Source organism: Carcharhinus amblyrhynchos, chromosome 23 (genome assembly GCF_965287045.1).
Source record: "Carcharhinus amblyrhynchos chromosome 23, sCarAmb.v2.hapA, whole genome shotgun sequence".
NCBI lineage: Eukaryota > Metazoa > Chordata > Chondrichthyes > Carcharhiniformes > Carcharhinidae > Carcharhinus > Carcharhinus amblyrhynchos.
The window spans coordinates 40,952,485-40,979,548 of NC_137346.1; the positions used below are offsets into that span (position 1 = coordinate 40,952,485).

Consider the following 27,064-nt stretch of genomic DNA (forward strand, 5'->3'; position numbering starts at 1 on the left):
AATACACAAGTTACTGAAGGGGCCTGACAGGGCAGACACAAATGTTGTTTTCTCTGGCTACGGAATCTCGAACACGTGGCAGTGTACCTCAGGAGACAGGGCTAATCATTTGAGACTGTGACGAGGAGAAATTTCTTCCCTCAAAGGGTTGTGAATCTTTGGAATTCTCTGTTCCAGAAGGTTTTGGATACTCCATCTCTTAATATATTTGAACGCAAGATAGACAAATTATTGGTCACTCAGGGAATTAAGGGAACTGGGAAGCAGGTGGCAAAATGGAATTTGGGCAGGTCAACCATGATAAAATTGAATGGCAGAGCAGGATCAAAAGGCTATATTCGTCTCCTCTTGTTCCCCTATCTTACATTCTTACGACCAAAACTTGAAATATCCAACATACTTTTAGTGTTGATTCAAATATGGCAGCGACATAGCTCCATGGCAGGCTATAATACTTTCTGGACAGGAAAGATATATGTTACAATATGCATTTGGTTCCTTATAGTAAAAATCACAATCTTTCCTGAATTTTGATGGAAGTTAAATACATCCTTCAGGATTAAAGGATGTGGAGACTTTGGACAGAGTACAAAAAAGGTTTACCAGGATGTTGCCTGGTATGGAGGGTATTAGCTATGAGAAGAGATTGAAGAAACTGGGATTGCTCTCCCTGGAAAGACAGAGGCTGAGGGGTGACCTGATAGAAGTTTATAAAATTATGACGGGTATGGATAGGATGAACAGTTGCAAGCTTTTCCCCAGGGCAGAAATGACAATTACAAGTGGGCACAAGTTCAAGGTAAGGAGGGAGAAGTTCATTAGACTTGTGCGGGGAAGTTTTTTTCTACACAGAAGGTGGTGGGGGCTTGGAGTGCACTGCCAAGTGAGGTGGTTGAGGCAAATACATTAGCGACATTGAAGACTTATCCAGATAAGCACATGAACAGACAGGAGTAGAAGGGTGTAAGGGTTGATCTAGATAGGACAATATGATTGGCACAGGCTTGGAGGACTGTTCCTGTATTGTACTGTTCTTTGTAAAATAGCAACACTGTTAGTTTCTTTGTCAATTCCTAATGTTCCAGTATACTAACTTCAAAACCTGTTCTGTCTTTTATTACAATGCAGAAGCACTGATATTAAGAAACAAGGACAAACAGATCCCACTGGTGATTGTGGTCAATACAATCCCTCAATACTAAGTTGTCAATTTATATTTTTGCAAATGGGGAGTGGACAGTGATGAGATAGGTTATCAAAAATCTAGGCAAACAGAGAATTGATTGGAGAACAGAAGGGTTCTAAAGAGGGTACACCAAGCTTCAATTCATAGAATTATGTAGCACAGAAGCCATTCAGCTCATTGTTCATTTGCCAGCACTTCTCATTTACAGTAAAAATACAGATATTTCCTATCTATTATGAATTATACCTGTTTTAGGTCCAAAATGACCTCTAGTGATCCTATGTTCTATTGGGTTGGCTCAGCAGAGGCCCAAGAAGTGCTGGCTTACCTGGCTTCTATAAATTTTAAATGTTCAAATAATTTTAAATATTATGGTGGCGCAGTAGTTAGCAATGTTGCCACTCAGCCCCAAGGACCCAGGTTTAGTACCAGACTTGGGTCACTGTCTGTGTAGATTTCCTCCAGGTGCTCAGGTTTCCTCACAGCGTCCAAAAGATGTGCGGGTTAGGTGGCTTGGGCAGGCTAAATTGCTCCTTGGTGTCCCAAGATGTGTAGGTTAGGCAGATTGGCAGCGTAAATACGTGGACTGAATGGCCTGCTTCTGCACTGTAGGGAACCTATGAATTCTATGAATCTATGAATTATGGATTAAACACTTTTGACCTGCAAATAGATTCTACAGTTAAAAGAATGCTACTACTCACACCTCAACACTCACTGCCACTACTCTTTTGCTTAAATTAGGAAATCAAAAACGAGAATCAATCCCCCACAATGCAGAGGCATGTAGCAAAGTGACAATGAAGTGACCTCAAGCTTTATTTTGAAACAATGCAAGCAGAAATAAAAACTGAACAAACTAAGGGGTTTCACAAGATGGTGTCCCTAGGTGAGGATCAATCAGAACAGTAAACTGTCCACTCAGTCGACAATCAACACACCATATGGTCTAGGAAGGAGATGTAAAGAAACAATCAAGCAGGTGTTTTTTAAAAAAAGACTCCATTATTGAAGGAGCTGGGAGAAATGGGGAGATGCAGAGTTAGTCTTTGCACTGCCAGAGCATTAGAAATTTTACACTGTAGTCACTTGAAGAAAACTGATGAGAGGAATCATCAAAGAGACAGTAGTATGACCTTGAAGAATAAAGTTATATTGTTTGAATTTTAAAACATGGATGGATACAACATCGTTCAGTCCGTTCCTGACAAAGACTAAAGGATAATTTCGCTCTTATCTCTAGGCCAGGGAGAGCAGGGAGTGCCTTGCAGGATGTTAGCTGGGGAAATGAAATACACTCTGCTAAAGCCCAGAGCAGACGTAGATATAGAAGAAATGTTTTTAATCAGTTAAGACAATATTTCTGAATTCCGTACTTTGTATTTTAACGCAGCAATATGTCCAATTCCAGGCAGTCAAAAATCATTTTGCCCCCAAAAAATGTGATCGTACTTGTATTTAGGCTATTGAAAATGAGAGAAAATAATTATCTTAGCAGCTTAAAAAAAACTTCCCTCATGATTGGACTCCAAATGGTTTGGCTGAGCAAAATGAGATATTTTGTCCACTCAGATACCAGATAAAAAGCTGCTAATACAATTTTGACCAGCTCTCTTGAAATGGAGCAAAATAAATTTCCCATTACGAAATCAATCAAGAATTGATGATTAAACGTAAACAGAGTTTTTGGAACACAGTGTTCCTAATCTGGTTGCAAACCATGACTCAATATTATAGATTGTGTGGTTAGGTTAATACTCTAGAATGCTCATCTGACTGCATCTGACCTCAGGCCAAACTTTTCCCTTGGAAGTTCTACTTGTGATTATTTACTTCTCATCTCTCTCAAAATAGGAAATGAATTTGATAGAACCCACAACCATGCAAATTGGTACCGTCGACCATGAGAAACACAGAGCCGAACAATCTTCCCTCGTTTCATGCTTTACACCTCACATAAACACAGCGACAGGTTTTGTGCACTGCTGCCCAAACATTATATTCTCCCATATTGGGTTATTCATAAAAGTAAAATAAATCTCAATGATGGCACCATTGCCATTTAAACTCAGTGACTTGCACGCAGAGTTAGAAGAATGGCAAGGGATGGTTTTCGTGATCAATATATTGAGGAACCAACCAGAGATCAGGCCATCCTAGACTGGGTATTGTGTAATGAGAGAAGATTAATTCGTAACTTGTCATGCACAATCCTTTGGGGGAAGAGTGACCATAATATGGTTGAATTCTTCATTAAGATGAAGAGTGACAGATTAATCTGGGACTAGGATCCTGAACTTGAGGAAAGCTAACTTTGATGGTATTAGACATACATTGGCTAGGATAAACTGGCAAAGGGTACTTAAGGCTTTGACAGTGGATAGGTAATGGCAGACATTTAAAGTACACATGGATGAACTTGAACAATTGTACATCCTTGCCTGGCATAAGAGTAAAACAGAGAAGGTGGCTCATCCATGGTTAACAAGGGAAATCAGGATAGTGTTAAAGCCAAAGAGGAGGTAAATTAATTAGCCCGAAAAAGCAGCAAATCTGAGGACTGGGAACAATTTAAAATATAGCAGAGGAGGACAAAGGATTTGATTCAGATGGGGAAATTAGAATATGAGAGTAGGCTTGCAGAAAACATAAAAACTGATTCCAAAAGCTTCTATAGATACGTGAAGAGAAAAAGACTGAAAACATATGTAGGTCCTTACAGTTAGAATCAGGTGAATTCATAATGGACAACATGGAGATGGCAGACCAGCTGAATGAATACTTTGGATCTGTCTTCCCTCAGGAGGACGCAAATAAATGGGTGGCACGGTAGCACAGTGGTTAGCACTGCGTTTCACAGCTCCAGAGACCTGGGTTCGAATCCCAGCTTGGGTCACTGTCTGTGTGGAGTTTGCACATTCTGCTCATCTCTGCAGTTTCCCCCGGGTGCTCTGGTTTCCTCCCACAGTCCAAAGATGCGTGGGTTAGGTTGATTAGCCATGCTAAAATTGCCCCTTAGTGTCCTGAAATGCATAGTTAGAGGGATTAGCAGGTAGATATGGGGTTAGAGTCTGGGTGGGATTGTGGTCGGTGCAGACTCAATGGGCCAAATGGCGTCTTTCTGCGCTCTAGGGTTTCTATGATTTCTATTAACCTTCCAAAAATACTAAAAGGACAGAGGATCTAGCGTGAAGGAGGAACTGAGAGAAATCCTCATTTGTCAGGAAATTGTATTGGGGAAATTGCAGGGATTAAAACATGGCAAGCCCCCAGAGCTTGATGCTCTACATCCCTGAGTATTCAAGGAAGTGGATGCATTGGCGATCATTTTCCAGCATTCTATGGACTCTAGAATTTTCCCAGTGGATTGGAAGGCAGCTAACGTAACCCCACTTTTTAAAAAAGGAGGGAGAGAAAACAGAGCATTATAGACTGGTTATCCTGACATCAGTGGTGGGGAAAATGATGGAGTCAATTATTAAGAATGTAATAATTGAGCATGTGCGAAGTGGTGACAGGATCGGTCCAAGACAGCATGGATTCAGTAAAGGGAAATCGTGGTTCACAAATCTTCTGGAATTTTTTGAGGATGCGACCAGTAGAGTGGACAAAGGTAAACCGGTGGATGTTGTGTACCTGGAATTTCGGGAGGCTTTTGACAAGGTCCCGCATAAGAGATTAGTGAGCAAAATTAACGCTCATGGTATTGGGAGTAATGTATTGACGTGGGTAGAGATGATTGGCAGAAAGGAAGCAGAGAGTGGGAATAAACAGGTCTTTTTCAGAGTGACAGGCAGTGACTAGTGGGGTACTCTAGGGTTCAGTGCTGGGACCCCAGCTATTCGCAATGTACATTAATTATTTGGATGAAGGAATTGAATGCATTATCTCCAAATTTGCAGATGACATTAAGCTGGGTGGCAGTATGCGTTGTGAAGAGGATGCGCAGAGGTTGCAGGGTCACTTCACTCGGACAGGCTGGCTGAGTGGGCAAATACAATATAATGTGAATAAATGTAAGGTTATCCATGTTGGAGGCAAAATCAGGACAGGAAGGAAAATTATCAGAATGGTAGCAATTTAGGAAAGGGGAAGTACATTGTGACCTGGATGTCATGGTGGAACAGTCACTGAGTGTTGGCATGCAGGTACAACAGGTGATGAGGAAAGCTAATAGCATGCTGGCCTTCACAGCAAGAGTATAAGAGTAAGGATGACTTGCTGCAGTTATACATGGTCTTGGTGAGGCTGCACCTTGAGTATTGTGTGCAGTTTTGGTCTATTAGGCCGAGGAAGGACATTCTTGCTAATGAGGGAGTCCAGCGAAGGCTCACCAGAATGATTGCTGGTATGGCAGGACTGACATATGAAGGGAGATGGGATCAACTGGGCTTGTACACACTGGAGTTTCGAAGAACGAGAGGGGATCTTATAGAAACATAAAATTCTGATGGGACTGGACAGGCTAGATGTGGGAAGAATGTTCCCAAGGTTGGGGAAGTGCAGAACTAGGGGTCACTAGGGATAAGCCATTCAGGACTGAGAGAAGGAAGACCTTCTTCACTCAGAGTTGTGAATCTATGGAATTCTCTACCAGAGAAAGCTGTTGGGGCCGGTTCATAAATATGTTCAAGAGGGAGGTGAACGTGGCTGTAGTGGCTAAAGGGATCAAGGGGTATGGAGATAAAGCAGGAGTGGGAAACTGAAAGTGCATGATCAACCATGATTATATTGAATGGTGGTGCAGGCTCGAAGGGCCAAATGGCCTACTCCTGCACCTATTTTCTATGTTTCGATACAATTGCTTTAAATTGGTATGCCTACAGCACCAGGCCTCGGTGGAGTTGAAACGATCAAGTTACTCTCTGAGCACAGCAGCTTGCTACTTCTATCACAAACATTCTTAATTCTGCAACACCCTCAGATTTGAACAGGGCATCTGCACCTGTACAATATCATAGCACTTGCTGCTGGCCAACTTGTGAGTAACTCAGTTTTCTGTGCAACCAAGTATAGGCTCGCCAGTGACATAGTTAGTTCCATTTTAATCAGATGAAGTTTTCTAACAAGGCTGCCGAAGTCTTTTTGCTCTAAGATTTGTAGTTTTTGATCAACTTTAGCTAAGAGTGCCAAACAACGCAACATCTTGCAAAGACTATACGTAATGTGTACTTCAGGAAAAATTGTTGCTCCCATCTTGCCAAGATAAAACAGATCAACAGGCATCAGGTATCACATAGCTCTACAGTTTTTCCCTGACCAGCAGATGTTTGACCAAATCTATCTACTTTAGCCTTGCTCTTCTTGGTACTAACCCTCCGAGTTGCATTGGCAGGTGCTTGCGATGGATCCCATGACTACCTTCCACAAATGCATTTGGAGGTTTGTGGTAAACAGATGCCAACGACCCAATGTGACAGATGAGTTCATCCAGCAGGGTTGGTTCAATCAAGTCGGTCTCCTCCGAGATCAGCGGTTTTTCAGATAGTACCACCTCCTTTGCAGCCACAGGGTCGGTGGACAGTAAACGCCAATAAATATAGCCACGATCACGGAGATCAGGGTTATCAGAATCCTACACGCAAACAGAAAACTGAAAATTAGCAACTCTACAGCATTTTCATATCATTTCTGATTCAGTGTTTGGAACCCATCAGTGACTAACTTGTCCTTTCAACACCATGAAACATTGATTGTAAACACCAAAATAAAACTGAACGTCATAGAACACTCTCTCCCACTGAAGCGCATATTGAAAAAGATTTGGTATATCACCACCTGAAACAATAACATTTGGACTCTCATGCTCAGGATTGCTGATATTCCAAGGTGAGATACCCAACATTTTGGAACACAAACTCTTCAAACTTCAAGCATATCGTAGCATCCTTCTACAACTAGCACTTGCATAGTGCAACACCACAGAATAACTTGTACAGCACAAGGTGCAGGTAAAGTACATAAGAAACAATCTGTTAATACAAGACAGAAGTGAGGGAGTGAACTGCTGTTCAATAAAAGAAAGATGATGCTGGAAATCTGAAATAACAAAGTGCTGGAAAAACCCAGCAGGTCTGGCAGCATCTGTGGAGAAAAAAAACAGATATTTCAAGTCCAATGCGACACTTCTTCAAAACTATCCACTGTTACCCATTTTGTATTCTCCATGCATGAGTCTTCCCCATCACCTTTACTTTAACAGCATGTAATCAATGCACAGCTATCCTTTGACGAAAGGATGTTCAGCACTCAACTGTCCATCATGAAGATTATGTTGTATAAATTATTTTAGGATGCTTTACTCAACTCAGCTCAAAACATCCATTGTATTCAATGCTACCAAAAGAGAGCTAATATGTTCTGGATCCATTCAGCTCAATTGATTTCAATTAGAAAACGTAAGTAAAAGGTCAAAGACCATACTACAGGGAACCAGTAAAGCAGGAAAGCAAGAAAATAGAAATAAATTAAGTAGTCTTTGGGTGACACCAAGATAGTGCTCGAATTAAGGGACCTCTGAGTTCATGACAATATGTAGTGCATTCACCTGCTAAGCACAGTACTTTACAGGTAGAAAGGAAGATAAGTGGGTGTCCAAAAATAATTAGCGTAACAGAAGTCTCCAAAATCAAGAGGATAGCATGCGACACTACAACTCCTAGGATTTCAGTGCTTCTGCCTTGGTTATAGTGTTCAGGCACGAATTGGTGTGCAATATTCAATTTCCTCAAAATGCTGAAACTATTGATTAAACAACATCATTTCCAGTATTTTGCCATTTTATTACAGTACATGAACAACTAATTAAATTTTATGCATTAAGATGCTCTTCTGCATCAGTGAAGTTCAACTCATTCAAAATTTAATTTCATAGAATCATCGAAACGCTACAGTGCAGAAGGAGACCATTCGGCCCATCAAGCCTGCACTGACAACAATCCCATCCCAGGAGCTATCCCATTTACTCCACACATTTACACCGTTAATTCTCTAACCTACATATCCCAGGGCACTAAAGGGGTCATTTAGCATGGCCAATTAACCTAACCCGCACATCTTTGGACTGCGGGAGGAAACCAGAGCACCCAGAGGAATCCCACACAGACACAGGGAGAATGTGTGAACTCCACGCAGACAATAACCCAAGCCAGGAATCGAACCCGGGTACCTGGAGCTGTGAAGCAGCAGCGCTAACCACTGTATCACCGTGTTGCCCTTATTTATTTCATAAGGCCCTTCATACTCAATAAAAAGAGTTCTATAAAAACAAAATGCTATAGATGCTGGAAATCTGAAGTAAAAATAGAAAATTCTGTATAAGCTTATCAGGTCTGGTAGCATCTGTAGATAGAGAAACTGGGTGAAAGTTTTGTGTCTTGAAGGGTAGCACAATGATACAGTGGTTAGCACTGCTGCCTCAGAGCGCCAGGTACCCATGTTTGATTCCCGGCTTGAATCACTGAATGGAGTTTGCACATTTGCCCTGTGTTTGCGTGAGTTTCCTCCAGGAGTTCAGGTTTTCTTCCACAGTCCAAAGATGTGCAGATCGGTGAATTGGCCAAGCTAAATTGCTCCTTAAGTCAGGGGACTAGCTAAGGTAAATGCATGGGGTTATGGGGATAGGGCCTGGATGGGATCGTGGTCAGTGCAGACTCGATGGGCCGAATGGCCTCCTGCACTGTAAGATTTTATGATTCTACGAGTCCAAACGGTTCCTCCACAGAATTGGAGGCATACGGACTCAATGTTAATTCTGTTTCTCTCTGCAGTTGCTGCCGAACGGCTGAGCACTTTCCAGCATTTTCTGTTTTTATTACAGGAGTTTTAACTTTCCTCTTCTGAAGTGTAGGCAGGGGCTTTGTCAGAATAGGATTACAGCTAAACAGCTCAGTCAAGCGGTCTTTTGACTACAAGCCTAAACACATGATCAGTAACTTATTCAGCCATGAATAGCATTAAAACTGAATCCAATCCTGCCCTTATCCAATATTTACATGAGTACCCTAAGTACCAACCACTGCCCACACTTTACCAAGTACACTGATCTCCTTCCAATGACCCTGGCTGTAACACACTAACAAGTTACAGAGAAGAGAATTGAATTTAGGGCCTTGCTAGATCACATTCCTTATCACAACAATAGATAATGCATTTACCTGCTAAGCATGATTTAAACTTAAATATAGAAGACATAATTAAGAAGTTTGCAGATGATCTGAAAATTGATGTGGCTGATAGTGAAGAAGAAAGCTATGTGGACAGCAGAAAAATATCAATGGATTGGCCTAGTGGATACAAACATGGCAACAGAATTGGTGAAATATAAGACAATGCATTTGGTAAAAGCAATTCACGTTACTATAGGATACGTTAAATGATAGGATACGGACAAGTGAAACCTCAACAGTGTAGCCCACAGATTCCTAACATTGGCAGGACAGGAAGGTAAGGTGGTTCACAAGACATTAGCCAAGACATAGACCATCAGAGCACAGGAACCTTTAAAAACAACAGTTGAGCCACAGTTCAAGTGTTGCTTACCATTCTTCTCATCACGTGACATTGCTTTAGTGGGGAAATGTCATCTTATTGATCAATTGAAATTTTTTCCAAGATGTTTATAGCAGAGTTAAAATTGTAAATGAAATAATTGTACATGTAATCTTATTTTCCCTAGTGTTTTCTTCTCACAAAAATAGTATTTCAGTCTGCATTAAATTGCCTGCATGGCGATTGACTTGAAATGCTGCAGATGGTGCTTTACTTTGCCAAATCCAGCAAGTGTTGATACCCAGGGATTGGGCTGAAGCTGTAGCATACTCTGATCAGACTGTGCCTGGAACATCTCATACAATAATGACAACTGCGATACAAGTGTACTATCTGGCTACAAGGCAGCATTGGGGAACTATGAAAAACTACTTGATAAATAAGAACCTCTCAGCCTTAAGAGGTATCTCAGAGTGAAGAGGAATACAGAGGTTAAACATAATACAGAACATTTTTATTAAACAATTCTCTTACATATGTCAGGGCAATAAGGCAAGACGGTACAGGTTTCACATTGAAAGCAGAGGTGAGGAAAAAAAATTACTTTACAAATATCAGAAAGGTTGCTACACAAGGTGGTCAAGGCCAGAATACTAAACTTATTTAAGGAACAGTAGGACAGTGATCTGAAGGTAGCATGTTGACATCTTACAATAAACTAGCCAACTTGTGCCTGCCTCTCAATAAATGGTCTTTTTTTAATAACATTGTGTCACATGGACATCACTGGCTGGCCAGCATTTATTGCCCACCCCTAGTTGCCCTTGAAAAGGTGAAGAGCTGGCTTCAACTGAGTGGCTTGCTAGGCCATTTGAAAGGGTAGTTGAGAGTCAACCACATTGCTGTGGCTCGAGAGTCACATGTAGGCCAGGCAGATTTCCTTCCCTGAAGGATATTAATGAACCAGATGGTTTTTTCGACTATCGACAATGGTTTCACGGTCATCAAGTAAATTCTTAATTCCAGATATGTTTTATTGAATTCAAATTCCACCATCTGCCGTGGTGGGATTTGAACCCGAGTCGCCAGAGCACTAGCTGAGTTTCTGGAATAATAGACTAGCGATAATACAACTAGGCCACTGCCTCCTGTATAGTGGTCATGTTCATAAGTCGTCCGGATATTTTTATGTCCAAGAATGTGGCCAAATAACTCAATATCCAATTGTACAGAGAATAATCAAAGGGTCTAACAATACAACATCATTAAGTGAGCTTTATATTGATCTAGCGTATCCATTTCTCCAATCTTCAGACCAGGGAACAGCAGTGAAACAAAGTTCATACTAATAAGAACATAAGAAATAGGAGCAGGAGTAGGTCATCTAGCCCTTCGAGCCTGCCCCGCCATTCAGTAAGATCATGGCTGATCTGAAGTGGATCAGTTCCACTTTCCTGCTTACTCCCCATAACCCTTAATTCACTCGTCTGTCAAAAACCTATCTACCCTTGACTTAAATATATTTAGCGAGGTAGCCTCCACCACTTCAATGGGCAGAGAATTCCAGACATTCACCACCCTTTGAGTGAAGAAGTTCCTCCTCAACTCTGATCTAAACTGTTCCCCTGTTATCTTGAGGCTGTGCCCTCTAGTCCTGCTATCCTTTCATCCTTTCTAAGCGGGAAGAATCTTTCTACCTCTACCCTATCCATCCCTTTCATTATCTTATATGTCTCTATAAGATCCCCCCTCATCCTTTTAAACTCCAACGAGTACAGACCCAGTCTATTTAGTCTCTCTTTATAGTCCAACCCCCTCATCTCCAATATCAGCCTAACGAACCTCCTCTGCACCCCCTCCAAGGCGAAAATATCCTTGTGCGAGTGCGGCGACCAAAACTGCACACAGTACTCCAGTTGCATCCTCACCAGTACCCTGTACAGTTGCAGCAAGTCCTCCCTGCTTTTATACTCTATCCCCCTTGCTGTAAAAGCCAACATTCCATTCGCCTTCTTGATCACCTGCTGCACCTGCAGACTGGGTTTTTGCGACTCGTGCACAAGGACCCCCAGGTCCCTCTGCACCGTAGCATGCTGCAGCTTTTCGCCCTTTAAATAGTAATCCCTCCTACTATTATTTCTGCCAAAGTGGATAACCTCACACTTGCTGACATTATACTCCATCTGCCAGGTCCTCGCCCACTCGCTCAGCCTATCCAGATCCCTCTGCAGACTTTCCACACCCTCCGCGCAATTTGCTTTTCCACTCATCTTCGTGTCATCAGCAAATTTCGTCACCCTACACTCAGCCCCCTCCTCCAGATCATCCATATAAATGGTAAACAGTAACAGCAACAGTCAAGTTGAATAACAGTAAATACAAATCAAATTCCCTTCGCTCAATCTGACTTCTCTCCTCACGAAATAAGTAAAAGCATGTACCCTGTCCTTTTCAAGACTTGATACCAACAAAAGTAATGGCCAAAACAAGTCTAATTTCAAAAATCAACTGCTCGTATTTTAGCTTCCAACTTTAGCACCCAGATCTGTACTTACAACTTCACATTTAAAACTAACCATTTTTTACTGTCTTTTTTTTCACCCTCTCTTTGCTGATCGAACTTGGGAAGTGAAAGGGTCGGCCTTCAAAGTACTTCCCCAATCAGGAACTTTCTGGCAGCCCTGTCGACCAAGCTCTTTCTTTTCTCAAGGTTACATCCTCTGCAGACTCCTCATCCTGGCAGCACATGAATTGAAACATCCCTACCTCAGTAGGGGCTTTAGATATTCCCAGAACACTTGTGATCGAAAACACCATCCTTCAGCTGACTCCTCAATCTTCATCTCCCAGCTTTATTGTACTGTGAAACTAACCCTTGAAAGGTAAATTTAACTTAATAGCAGCATTAACAACATAACCTGCATCACAATCCTTTCAGGATGACATTCAGTATCTTGAAATGTGATGGGATCAAATGGGCCAAAGGTTTTCTGCAACCCACCCCAGTATATTTAAAATCTGGCAGCATCCAGCAAATCAGTGCAATGGTCCTTTCGGTACAAATTCAGTCACTGCCAGCAGTGCCTACCTGTGTAGCCAGACTGAGGACCTGCTGGACCAACTCCTGTGTATCTGTCGGTTTCTTTAAAAACAATTTCACAATTGCCGTAAGCAGGGTCAGCTGCACCTGTTAGAGAAAAATCACAGGATTTATCCCTCGCAAATTCTGCTGATAAGCAGCAAATCATTCAGGTTACATGTTTGCTCAATTGGTATGTGGGCTGACGCATGGAAATTATTCCAGTGTATTAACAAGGGAAGGCTGAGGAATTCCTTTGCCTTCACCGAGTTATCTCTCTTCAACCGTGAAGCCTTGTCATATAATCTTGTTGTTCACTTTGATTTCAAGGGCTCCCAATCCCCAGTGTTGAATTATTAAGACTAATAAATTTAGTTAATAAGAAATTCAATCCGCTTTGATTTAATGCATCATCAGCCCTTGCCGTCACAGGTGACTTTAATTCGGAGGTGCCAATTTAAGAGCATTCAATCAGCCATGTTCCTTCCTTGGAACTCCCCTTTCTTCAGTAACTCCCAAATCAGAAAGGTCATGGAATGAATGACAAACAAGTGGATAATTCTCATTCACTACTCATTCATTAAGCGATTCCAGTGGCCTTACCTGGGTGCTTTCATCATGGAAACCGTCCAGGAAGCTTTCTAGCAGTTCATCAGCATTGTCAATTCTCTCTGCATATTCACCAACAATCCAGATCATGGCTGCTCGTGCATCCGGCTCATCAAGCGAATCCAAGTTCTCACACAAGGTTGCAATGATGCTCTCATACCTGGCAAATCAAAGCCGCACCATTATCACAATTCATTTTCCCCAACTTTAAGTGTGATCTCAGTTAAGCAAGAGCCTTTGTTTTGTATTTAACTTTATGTTGCCAGTCTTTCTTAGCCTTTTTGAAGCACAGGAGGGAGCTTTTCATTTGCAAGACATGTTTTAATTTTTTAACCAAAATTTTAACCTCCTGTTCGCCATTTACAAGGCACAATTCAGCAGAGTGATGGGATGCACTCCAACCACCTGGATGAATGCGGCCCCAACAACACTCAAGAAAGTCAAAACCATTCAGGACAAAGTAGCCTGCTTCGTTGCCACTCCATTTACCGCCAATATTGATCCTCTCCATTACTGATCACACTGGCAGCAACGTGTACAATCTACAACATAATCTGCAGCAACTCCCCAATGTTCCTTCAAAAGCACCCTCCAAACCGACAATCACTACATCTGGAAGGGCAAGGGCAGCAGATAGCTGGAAACACCACCACCTAACATTCCCCTCCAAGCCACATATCACCCTGACTTGAAAGTATATTGCCATTCCTTCACTGTCATTGGATCAAAATCCTGGAACTTCCTCCCTAACAGCACGGTGGGTATACTGACATCACAAGGACTGCAGTGGTTCAAGAATGTATTCTACCACCATCTTCCCAAAGGTAATAAGGGATGGACAAAGAACAAAGAACAAACCAGCACGGGAAACAGGCCCTTCGGCCCAACGAGCCCGTGCCGACAATGAATGTTGGCCTAGCCAGCAATACCCATATCCCATGAACAAATAATCGTTTAAAAATCAGTTTCCAGCAAGGATCAAGTTTTCATTTATTGTAGATTGTTCTGAATCTCTGTAGAACTGCTAACTACTCCATTATTGGTTTCTGATTATTTTTGATAGCACGTATGAAGCAATTTTATTCTTCACATTTGTCACAGCTTCAAAGAAAATATATTTGATTACTTCAAATAAATTACAATTGCACCAAGGAAAACTGATGGTGAATTTGATGAAATAAGGTTGTTCATAAAAGTACCTGTAAAATACATACATTGCAGAGCAAAGATCGGTGCTAAACCTTTCCCCCATTATTCTCCTGACCACCACTTTCCTGGTAGTTGCAGTAATTTTGGCCCATGCCATCACAGAAATGCAAATATATAAATGATTTTAAAAGGAGTTTGGTTGGGCACTTGAGAGAAGTAAACGTGCAGGGCTACAGGGATGAATAGAGACTGACTGAATTGCTCTCTGAGGAGCTGGCATGGGCTTGGTGGGCTGAATGACCTTCCTCGGTGCCATAATGACTCAACTAAAAAGGAAAAAAGTTATCATCAGCCATTTTAGACAACTAGGAATCAAGCCTAATGCAGTAGACAAAGAGGTTATACTCACAGCATAGAATACTGTCTAAGCATCTGCCGAGCACTTCTGGCAACATCCTTATTCTATAATTCATGCCCCAGCTCCCCACACAATCCGTTGCCCCACTTACTTGTTGGGATACTTGCGAAATATATCCCTTATGACCACAATAGCCTCCTGAACGACATAATTCACTTTGGTCTGGATGAGATCGAGCAGTGTGCTGACACAACGTTCGGCAGATTGCTGGGATAGAGCAGACCGCGTATCAGAACTGATTTTCCAAAAATGAATCCAAACAACTCCATTAGTCAGGATGGCCCTTAGCATTTAGTGGGAAGCCAAACAAATAAAATTTAAGTGCAGGTTTAGAAAGTGGTAAGGAAAACAGTTTTAATATAAATTACCTTTCCCTTTATTATCCACCAATAGATCTGCACGTACGGTCAAATTTTCAGTGACGCAATGCAGGAGAGTAACAGGTGAGATCAGGATAGGGGCTGGCTGAGATGCCCTCCTAACAATGGCAACTTGGATGAGACTATGAAAGCCCACTGGCACCTGAACCCGAGCATCAGTTGGTATCTTCAGGACAGAGCAGGAAACAAAGGGATTTTGCAGAAACTAAAAGAATCAGCCCCAAATTGTGCCGATCAGTTCTCAAACCACTACTGGGCATTTGAGATTCAAAATCACAGCGTAGAGTCATAGCTCCTTAGTTTAATGGGTGTTTCGACATCAATGGGGACAAAGTAGAAAGGGTCAAGAGCTTCAAGTTTCTAGGTGTCCAGATCACCAACAACCTGTCCTGGTCCCCCCATGCCAACACTATCGTTAAGAAAGCCCATCAACGCCTCTACTTTCTCAGACGACTATGGAAATTTGGCATGTCAACTACAACTCTCACCAACTTTTACAGATGCTTCACAGAAAACATTCTTTCTGGTTGTATCACAGCTTCGTATGGTTCCCACTCTGTCCAAGACTGCAAGGAACTACAAAAGGTCATGAACGTAGCCCAATCCATCTTGCAAACCGGTCTCCCATCTATTGACTCTGTCTACACTTTCCGCTACCTCGGAAAAGGAGCCAGCTTTTCAGGACACTACACACCCCGGACATTGTCTCTTCCACCTTCTTCTGTCGGGAAAAAGGTACAAAAGTCTGAGGTCATGTACCAACCAACTCGAGAACAGCTTCTCCCCTGATGTTGTCAGACTTTTGAATGGACTAACCGGACATTAAGTTGATCTTTCTCTACACCCTAGCTATGACTGTAACACTACATTCCGCACTCTAATTTCCTTCTCTACGAACAGTATGCTTTATCTGTATAGCAAGCAAGAAACAATGCTTTTCACTGTATACTAATACATGTGACAATAATAAATCAAGTCACAAAGTTAATTAGTATCACATTGCCTCACGCAGATTTGTAAAATCATGTTTCAGTAATTAAATACCACCATCAGTCCTCAGCATTTCAATGTTTTGCTTTATAAAAATGCAAACTGAAATGCAGTTCCAGCCTCACTATAATTGAGTAGTCACTCATCCACAAAGTTCATAGGTGGTCTACTTTTCCTTTGATCATTTGTAACTTGTAGTGCTCACAACTAAGAAGGGGAGTTCATTTACAGCATGGAATATAGTCCTGATTATTTGTCATTAAATGCCAGGAGTCTAATACTGTGTTGACAATACTATCCTGTGTCCTGCAATTTGCATAAGGTTTTTGTTCCTCACCGCATGCATGCGCACACGCAAACCCTGCCATGCTAAAGAAAATTTAATGCATCTCAGACTCTGCTGCCTCAATAGGGGATTTAAAAACTTGGACAAGTCATCAGACTTGCAGGCTCATTGAAGTTTGGCGAGACTGCAATACTTTTATTCAGCAATAGCAGAATTTTCAAAACCACAGCCTCACTTACCTCAACTTTGATGGCACAGCGGCCAATGGCACGGACTGCTTTCCGCACAAAGTCAACATCAACCTCGGTGGCGTACTCCTTCAGCTCTGCCAGCACCTAAGGAGATAAAGGAGCCTTCTTAAAATGGTCAGTATCAAACTCTAATCAACAATTTGGCTGAAACTGCAGCCAAACATAACACTTGACATTTCTTTTTCTCCACAGTTGTCTTGAATTAATAATGGCCTCCAGAGCACTTAATTCCCTTTCCCATACACAGCAACAAACAATGGCCTTAATTCTTATAATGGAGGAGGAACTGTCAAGGTTTGTTTTCATTACAACTGCGAAGCTGATAGCAACTTCCGCACTTGTGCAGTTAAACACAGAAATCCAGAGCTTGCTGTGATTCCCCATGAAAATCTGTAGGAAGCCGGACTGAACGTTAATTTCAATTTGATGTCACTGTAAAAACACTTGAAAAGTTGTGTCTTAGTGAATGAGGTTTAACTTGGTATCAACAGCACACTAAGTCATAATTACTGATCAACATTTCTGGTACTGAAAAAACTAATTTTGGCATTGATAAAAACTCCAGAGATTTTTAAAACAATTGATGATAATTTAGCTTTGCCCCAATCCCACGTATATGCCCCAATCTTCATTTCCTTCTTTGTAAAATAACAAATACAAAGGATAACCAGTGTTTTTATTTCCTGATTTGTTATCTGAGATTTCTTCATTGTGCAACTGTACAGGGTACTGGTGAGGCCACAGCTGGAGTACTGTGTGCAGTTTTGGTTGCCGCACTTGCGGAAGGATATATTGGCCTTGGAGGGAGTGCAGAGGAGGTTCACTAGGCTGATACCGGAGATGAGGGGGTTGGACTATGAAGAGACACTAAATAGACTGGGTCTGTACTAGTTGGAGTTCAGAAGGATGAGGGGGAATCTTATAGAGACGTATAAGATAATGAAGGGGATGGATAGGGTAGAGGTAGAGAGATTCTTCCTGCTTAAAAAGGACAGCAGGACTAGAGGACACAGCCTCAAGATAAAGGGAGGGGGGTGCAGTTTAGATCAGAATTGAGGAAGAACTTCTTCACTCAAAGGGTGGTGAATCTCAGGAATTCTCTGCCCATTGAAGTGGTGGAGGCTACCTTGCTGAATATATTTAAGTCACGGGTGGATAGGTTTCTGATAGACAGGGGAATTAAGGGTTATGGGGAGAAAGCGGGAAAGTGGAACTTATCCACTTCAGATCAGCCACGATCTTATTGAATGGCAGGGCAAGCTTGAAGGGCTAGATGGCCTACTCCTGCTCCTATTTCTTATGTTCTTATGTGATTAGCCGCTTAACCTGTCGATGTGGAGATGCTGACGTTAGACTGGGGTAAACACAGTCAGAAGACTCACCAGGTTAAAGATCAACAAGTTTATTTGGTTGCACAAGCCACAAGCTTTTGGAGTGCTGCTCCTTTGTCAGGTAAGACCTACCTGACAAAGTAAGGTAAGTAAAGACTTACCTGATGAAGGAGCAGTGCTCCGAAAGCTAGTGGCTTTTGCTACCAAATAAACCTCTTGGATTTTAACTTGGTGTTGTGAGACTTCTTAAACCGTCAATAACATCATTGTTGCTGTTTGTCTGACGGCCCCAAATCTGACGCCCAAGTAACGTTGGGAGTTTGAGATCTTGGTAGTCAGTTTTCTTCCAGGTTGGCAGTAAGCACTGTCACTTCACCGCTAATCATAAATCCAGGCATTATTACCTTTCAAGTGTTTCTAATATAGTCCTGATTTAAGCCACTGCTAAGCGTTGGTATAACTTTTATATTGCTTCACATTTCCATTCCAAGCTCTTCAATTTTTGAAAGCGCACAATGGAAAAGGTTCCTTGCATATCCATTCACCAGGTTAATAAATTAACCTCCATCCATTATCACTCAATCGCAATTAGCTGCTTGGCTTTCAGTTCACCTGTTAACTTGTCAATTTTGTATGAACTGGGACAATTCTATACAAATGTGAGTAGCTCCCAATCGAAAGCACAGATGTGATCACCTGATCAGTTCTCCTGTACTATAACTTTAATAATTTCCTGGCAGTAAGAATACTACTGAAGCAACCCTATAATGTGGTAACAGCATTATCAGAGGCACTGGAACCACTTTGCACTGTAATTTAAAGCCTGAAAGAATAAACAAACTTACATTCGTACAAAACCCTGCATATCCTTGGGAAAACACTTTACAGCTAATTAATTCCTTTTGAACTCAGTCATTGTTCATATGTAGATGAATGTGACAATCAACTTGCATACAAAGATCTATAGATGGCAATGAGATAATGGCCAAATAGCGTATTTTAAGGCTGATTGAGAGAAGAATGCAAACCAAGACAACAAGCATACTCACTACTCACCTTTCAGTAATGCCATGGGATTCCTTATGTCTACCTGAACAATTTAGCGTATTAACTGATACTGCAAAGCTCCCTCTATATATATATATAGATGTTATATATCTCCATAGACTTTTCAGTGTGGATTATCTCAAGTCCTTCGAGTAGGGCTTTTGTCTCAGTGACAGGGGCATCATCACTAAGCTCAGACTAAGACTTGCTCATCAGCACTTCTAAGGAAAAACTGGTCACACTATAAGAACCAAAATGTCTGGATCATGTGAACGTATTACATTACACACTGGATTAAAAGGAATCTAATTGATTTCTAAACACAAAAGCACATATCAAAATGACAACAATATCGAACTATACACGAAAACACTTTCCTGCGCTTCCACTGGCCTCAGTCAAAACATTTAAAAATCCATTAGAGACAATACTGAGATCAAAGCAAAACTGAATTCTGAAGGGTCTAACTGCTTTTAGGTTCTAAGAAGTCTCACAATACCAGGTTAAAGTCCAACAGGTTTATTTGGTAGCACAAGCCACTAGCTTTCATAGCGCTGCCCCTTCATCAGGTAAGTGGGAGTTCTGTTCACAAACAGGGCACATAAAGACACAAACTCAATTTATAACAGGTTTATTTTGTATCTTTGTGTCTTTATATGCCCCCTTTGTGAACAAACTCCCATTTACCTGATGAAGGGGCAATGCTCCGAAAGCTGGTGGCTTGTGCTACCAAATAAACCTGTTGGACTTTAACTTGGTAGCGTGAGACTTCTTACTGTGTTTACCCCAGTCCAACGCCAGCATCTCCACATCATGCTTTTAGGTTGGCATTAGACAAAACAATGCTGGATTTAAAGATCTTTTGGAACAACTTGTATCACACTCCAAATTAGTTTGCCCAAAGCATTATTAAAGCGATAAGCCATTTATCTGTGTAAGATGAACTAATACCATATTTAAACACTTAGCTTTAGGTCTTTTACTATGTGAGACAAATTACATTACTTTGAAATCATTCTAAAATTCTCCTGATGTTGCAGGAAGAATGGTGCTTGGTGAGACATCAGGTGTTGCACTCGTGCCTTTTCTTTCCTGGAATGGCACAGTGGTTGGCACTGCTACATCACAGTGCCAGGGACCCAGTTTCAATACCGGCCTCAGGTTACTGTCTAGGCAGGATTTGCACATTATCCCCATGTCTACGTGGGCTTCCTCTGGGTGTTCCGGTTCCTCCCACAGTCCGAAGGTGTGTGGATTAGGTGGATTGGCCATGCTAAATTGACCCTTAGTTTCAGGTGAGTTATCAAGGTAAATATGTGCGTTTAAGGGGATAGGGCCTGGGTGTGATTGTGCAGGCTCAATGGGCTGAATGTCTCCTCCTGCACTATAGGGACTCTATGACTTTGCCAACCGCCAGCAATCATGTCAAGCCCAAAAGAGGAGTCAACAGGAACAAGGTTCGAAACTCTTTAACCTCCACCAGCCATTTTCACAAACTACGCAAGATCACATCCTGGTTCTCTTCCTTCATATTAAATGTGCACCCGTGACACCTCTTGCCTGCCACTAAACACACAGAGCAGATCCACTGCACTCTTGCACCAGTCACTGCAGTGAGAGAGGTTTTTACTCTTGCAGGAAGGTAAAGTTCTCAAAACAGTTCAGCAAATGGCAACGTAAATTTCAAAGAACAGATATCGAGGTCAAAGCCCACAAATGTTAAGTGCATAACCATAACTCACTGAATTTTTGAGATAGATGGTCAGCGATATGCTCTTCGGGGCAGTTCCAGACTCAACTTGTGCTGTAAGATTCTATTAATGAGTATCACTCCCATCATACTAAAGCCTAACAGTTATGAACTTGTTTCTATAATATATACACCTTTAACACTAGAGAACAAACCACAAACCTGCTGGGCTTGTCCAGCATTTTTCTGTTTTTGTTTCAGATTCCAGCAACTGCAATATTTTGCTTTTAATTGAGATAACGGACCAGTTGAACAGCTTTGTTGGTGCAATTAAGCCATCGATTTGGAACTGACAAGTTCTAACATAGAGTTCCAACTTGAAGCAGCCATCAATTTTGCACCTTCAAACGCCAACACAGTGCAATTTGCAGCATTTTCTATATCTGAGTCCAACACAGTACACTCAGGTTTTCTTTATATCTCTAGCACTAATTTTGTTGCATGTGAATGCCTGGCCTGATCAGTCAGTCTTACACACTTAGACTCTTGCTGATATGCTCAACTTTTAATCTCAAATTCCTACACAGTGCAACCTAACGTTCCACAACTGGCCGTACGCTGATTTGTTGGTTGTAATTACATTGTCTATAGCCAACTACTTTGACACAAGGAAGGATGGAACACAAAGTAATCGGTCAGTCCTTGCCTAGGAACTTCCAAGGAGTTCTCTTGCACACCTCCAGGATACCTCTAGCATACATCTGAGAAATGGAAGATCTGGGCCATTGTCTTTTCTATTCTTTTATTCCAATACAAATTTCATATCAGTCTTAGGCCTTTACCATGGAACAAAGGTGCACACCTTTATTCATCTCTCAGCATCACTCACAGATAGTTCCCACGTTAAAGATCCCTTCCCGAATTCCTTTGCCAGATATAAAGCCACTTTGTATTTCACTGGCTTCTTTTTCAATTATATTCCTGTTTCTAAGAGGGATTACTCTCAGCAGGATTTTAAATATATGACTCAAATGTTCAGTCGAATGTGCAGTTACCTGCCCTGGTTTCTCTGGCAGCTGAACAAAAATAGTTAGTTGTTCATACCATTAGTTATAACATATGTATTGCAAGTATTGTTCCAAAGATTGTGATAGCTTTTATGTCAACTTAATTAAAAGCCTGAATCATCTTTGTAGATATATCCATTTCTATCATAATTTCGATCTATCTAAATTGTCAATGACAGGTGGTCTCCTTCTGTTATGTTATAGCTCACAGATTTCTTTCCCACCTTGCAACTCCACTTTCATCAGATAACACCTGTTATCTCTCTTATTTTATCATATCTGTCCAACATATTGTTCGCATCCACGTGATCCCCTGCATCACGTTTTCCATTCCAGCACCTTCCTTTGCAATTTTACGTTTCATTATAATTTCTGCCGACATGGTTTACTTCATTATATCTTTGTTTTTAAATTTCTTTTACTCGTTAGGTCAAAAATTTCTCAAGTCATCCATTTTTGCTTTTGATTTGATTTATTATTGTCACATACATTAGCGTACAGTGAAAAGTATTGTTTCTTGCACAGGATACAGACAAAGCACACTGTTCATAGAGAAGGAAAGGAGAGGGTGCAGAACGTTGCGTGACAGTCATGGATATGCTGTAGAGAAAGATCGACGTGCAAGGTAGATCCATTCCAAAGTCTGATGGCAGCAAGGAAGAAACTGTTCTTGAGTCAGTTCGTACGTGATCTCAGACTTTTGTATCTTCTTCCCAGTGGAAGAGAAAATGTCCGGGGTACTTGGGGTCCTTAATTATGCTGGCTTCTTTGCTGAGGGAGCGGGAAGTATCGACAGAGTTAATGGATAGGAGGCTGGTTTGCGTCATGGATTTGGCTACATTTACGACCTTTTGTAGTTTCCTGCAGTCTTGGGTAGAGAGGAGCCATACCAAGCTGCAACACAACCAGCTTTGTTTGGTCTGGGCTTTCTTTGCAGCTTTTCTCATGCTTCCTTTCAACTTCTTCCATTGTCAGCACTACACTTGTATGCGTCTCTTTATACAAATTCAATGTTTAATATGTCAAACATAGATTGTAAGTCTCAAAACTCTTGTACACACACACACCCCTCACTGAAAGGATGCAAATTAAGTTCTGCATACTTAACTGACATTTCTATTTTCCACTGTGGAAGATAGGTATTTGTTCTCTGGTAAACATTCTTTATAATCTTGTCTACCCATGGAGGACAAAGCACAGAAAATGATCTCTTTCAGTTGATCCAATTAACTCACATTCACGCAGCCCCTGTTCCCAACCATTTCAGCAGAATTGAAGTCAATTCTTGAAATTCCAATCTGCATGCTCCAAAAATAGATTAGTTGGTTTAATCAGTCAAGGAAGTTTAAACTTTAAACTGCACTAAAGAAATGTGTACATTACTATACTTCAGAAAATAATGAGTTAAAATGAACTTCTGGCTCAGTAATATAATGCCACTGGAGCAGATTCAGCAGAATGATACCAGGACGAAAAGAGCTGGTTAATTTGTGAGGATTGGCTACATACACCACAGCTGTGTCCCCTTGATTAATGGCGATAGAAGGATTCTAACTGAGAGTGACAATTAATGGAGCTGATAGAATCGAAAGAAACTCTATCCTCAGGTGGAGTCCAAACAAAGGAGCATAATAAGAGCAAAGGCACTGAGGCCTAATATCAGGAAACACTGCTTTAAAACAGAGTCGGGGAAATCTGGAATTCTCACTTATGACTGGAAATTTAAAATCTGAGATGACCTGATTTTTGTCAGGCAAGAATCACGGGAGCAAGCATGTATATGGAGTTAAGATACGGATCAGACATACTCTAACTGAACGGTCTAACCCTGTTCCTTTACTGCAGGGATGAATGCTGATTAGATTCCTACTATGCTCAGTTTCCCGTAAAACTGAGCCGACAGGTGTGAGGGGGAGGCTGTGTAGTATAAGAAATGTTGACAAAAAGAGAGTCTGGGGCAGGCAAACATTTCCTGCTGGCCGCAAGCCATATGTTTGCCTTCTCAGTTTCAGAAGTGAGGCCAAGCACACACACAAAATGAAATTTAAAAAACTACAACACAGCAAAAAGGAAGCTAACCTGCTGTTTTTACTCTGCTAGCTATATTCTGGACCGTACCACATACTCAATTAGTCCCATCTTCTCAACATCAGCTGGAGGAACAGATATGAAAGCAAGCCGATTATACTTGTTACTGTCACAAAGGCAGCCTACCGAAAAGATGTCCCATAGGTGAGCAGGAACAAGCAGCTACGGCCGACTTCACTCACCCCTAATTAAAACAGTTGTCCTGGATACCAGAACTGTCTGTGCACTGATACTTGAATCATAAAGGCATTCACAACACAGCAGTTGTTTTTAACCCAGAAGTGGCATCCAAATATTTATGACGTGGTGATGCCAGCATTGGACCAGGGTGGACACAACAAAAAGTGTCTCAGTATCAGGTTAAAGTCCATCAGGTTTATTTGGAATCATGAACTTTTGGTGCATCAGGTGAGTGTGAATCACTCATCTGATGAAGGAGAAGGCCTCTGAAAACTCGTGATTCCAAATAAACCTGTTGGACTTTAACCTGGCATTGAGAGACTTCTTACTGTATCGTAATATTTAACAATTATATTGTAGGGCCAAACAGCACAGAGGCCTTCTGGTCCATATGCAATGCCAGCTGCTGAAAGCCTCATCCATGTCTTTAGTTGTCTCTAGATTGGTCTATTCCAACACACTCCTAGCCAGCCTGCCATTTTTCATGCTCAATAAATTTAAGCTCCCCGAAAACTCTGCTAGCTTTCACCAAACTCACACCAAGACCATTCCACCCAACGTCCTGTGCTTCCTGATCTACACTGGCTTCTGGTTAAGCAACGCCTCAAGATCTCCTCCACCCTACAACCTCCAGGATATCTTTCCATTTGGAAAGACGCAGCTTAATCCAGGATAGTCAGCACAGATTCATGAGGGGTAAGTCTTGCATCACAAATTTGATTGAATTCTTTGAGAGGCAACTTGGTGTGTAAATGGAGGTAAAGCAGCTGATGTCGTATACGGGAATTTTAGTAAGGCGTTTGATAAGATTTCCCCATGGTAGGCTCATAAAGAAACTAAGGAGGTGTGGAAGAGAAGGAAATTTGGCCGATTAGCTACCTCATAGAAGACAGAGGATGGTGGTGGAGGGAAAATTTTCAGACTGGATGCCAGTTACCAGTGGTGTACCACAGGGATCAGTGCTGGGTCCTCTGCTATTTGTGATTTTTATCAATGACTTGGAAAAGGGGCTAAAGGGTGGGTTAGTAAATTTAGTGATGACACCAAGATCGGTGGAGTAGTGGATGAGGTGAAGGGCTCTCGCAGACTGCAAAGAGACATCGATAGGATGCAGAGCTGGACCGAAAAGTGGCAGATGGAGTTTAACCCTGATAAGTGCGAGGTGATTCATGTTGGTAGGACAAACTTGAACGTGGATTACAGGGTCAACAGCAGGGTTCTGAGGAATGTGGAGGAACAGAGAGATCTTGGGGTTCATATCCACAGATCTCTGAAGGTTGCCACTCAAGAGGATAGAGCCATGAAGAAGGCTTATAGCGTGTTAGCGTTTATTAACAGGAGGTCTGAGTTTAAGAGCCGTGGGGTTATACAGGACCTTGGTGAGGTCACATTTGGAATATTCTGTGCAGTTCTGGTCACCTCGCTTTAAGAAGGATGTTGAAGCACTGGATAGGGTGCGGAGGAGATTTAACCGGATGCTGCCTGGTTTGGAGGGTAGGTCTTACGAGGAAAGGTTGAGGGAGCTTGGGCTTTTCTCTTTAGAGCAGAGGAGAATGAGCGGCGACTTAATAGAAGTTTATAAGATGACAAAGGGGATAGATAGAATGGACGTTCAGAGACTATTTCCTTGGGTGGATGTAGATGTTACTGGGGGGCATAACCATAATGTTCGTGGTGGGGGATGTAGGACGGATGTCTGAGGTAGGTTCTTTACTCGGAGAGTGGTTGGGGTTGTGGAATACACTGTCTGCTGTGATAGTGGAGTCAGACACATTAGGAACTTTCAAGCGGTTATTGGATAGGCACATGGAGCACACCAGAATTACAGAGTGGGATAGCTTGATCATGGGTTTGGACATAGCTCGGCACAACACTGAGGGTCGAAGAGCCTGTACTGTACTGTTCTATGTACTGTGTCCCTTCGACTCTAGCTTCTTGCACATTCCTGATTTTAACCACTCGACAATGTTTCAAACAGCATTTTCAGCTGTTTACGACTCAAACTATGGAAAGCCCTCCCTAAATCGCTGCTTTTCTTTTCTCTTTTATGATGCTTTGTAAACTTACCTCACCTGCCCTAACCTGGCTCATATTAAATGTTGTTTGATTATGCTCCTGTGAACTGCCCTGAGATGTTTTACAATGTTAAAGGTGCTAGCTACAGAAATGCAATTAGTTAAGACCTATTTAGTCAGTCACACTCTCCTGCACTTTCATCATAAACCTGAAATTCCTTCTCATGTGCAAGAAGGAATTGTCTCTAAATAAAACTATTATTGATTCCCATTATTTCAGGAAGTACATCCCAGATTATGAAAATTTGTTGCAAAAATACATTCACCTCTTCTTCCATTTGTTTTGTACGAATACGCTTATCCACAGGAATACTTGCTATAAAACTTGACAAGGACAATGGAACAGAGATAACTACTGAAAGAAATGTCTCCTGATCTGTGTCAATACACAGCTTATAGAAGACACTTTGCCAACAAGTTTTGGTAGTATGATCCCAACATTAGCAACTTTCTACCAAAGTTTATAACCTCTAACCAGTACCAGACTATAACCAACCCATGAAAAAAATTAACACCTCAAAGTAGTACAGGAGGTGAACTGAAACATTCCAGATAATTCATATCGGGGCTTGTTTTACAAAGATATAGTATAGGCTCTCATGAGGACTATGATTCATGTAGGTAACACTACATGAATCATAAATACTAGCCTTTTAACAAACTTGTCCTGCAAAGGTCTGTCATATTTTTCTACTGCCTTTTATTTTCTACTGTGCTTCCCCGCTTTTAAAAAAATGTTGTACCCTGC

General features: G+C 41.6%; 1 protein-coding gene across 2 annotated transcripts in view; it reads right to left on the minus strand.

The window, feature by feature from the left end:
* ap2b1 (adaptor related protein complex 2 subunit beta 1) overlaps positions 1-27,064 on the minus strand; it is a 272,901-nt gene that overhangs the window by 178,226 nt on the left and 67,611 nt on the right. For both annotated transcript variants that reach the window (XM_080210859.1, XM_080210856.1), the window contains exons 9-13: positions 16,827-16,922; positions 15,023-15,138; positions 13,359-13,524; positions 12,765-12,863; positions 6,502-6,761 (exon numbers count right to left, since the gene is read on the minus strand). In XM_080210859.1, the coding sequence (XP_080066985.1) occupies positions 6,502-6,761; positions 12,765-12,863; positions 13,359-13,524; positions 15,023-15,138; positions 16,827-16,922 (737 nt within the window). The remainder of the gene's footprint in view (positions 1-6,501; positions 6,762-12,764; positions 12,864-13,358; positions 13,525-15,022; positions 15,139-16,826; positions 16,923-27,064) is intronic.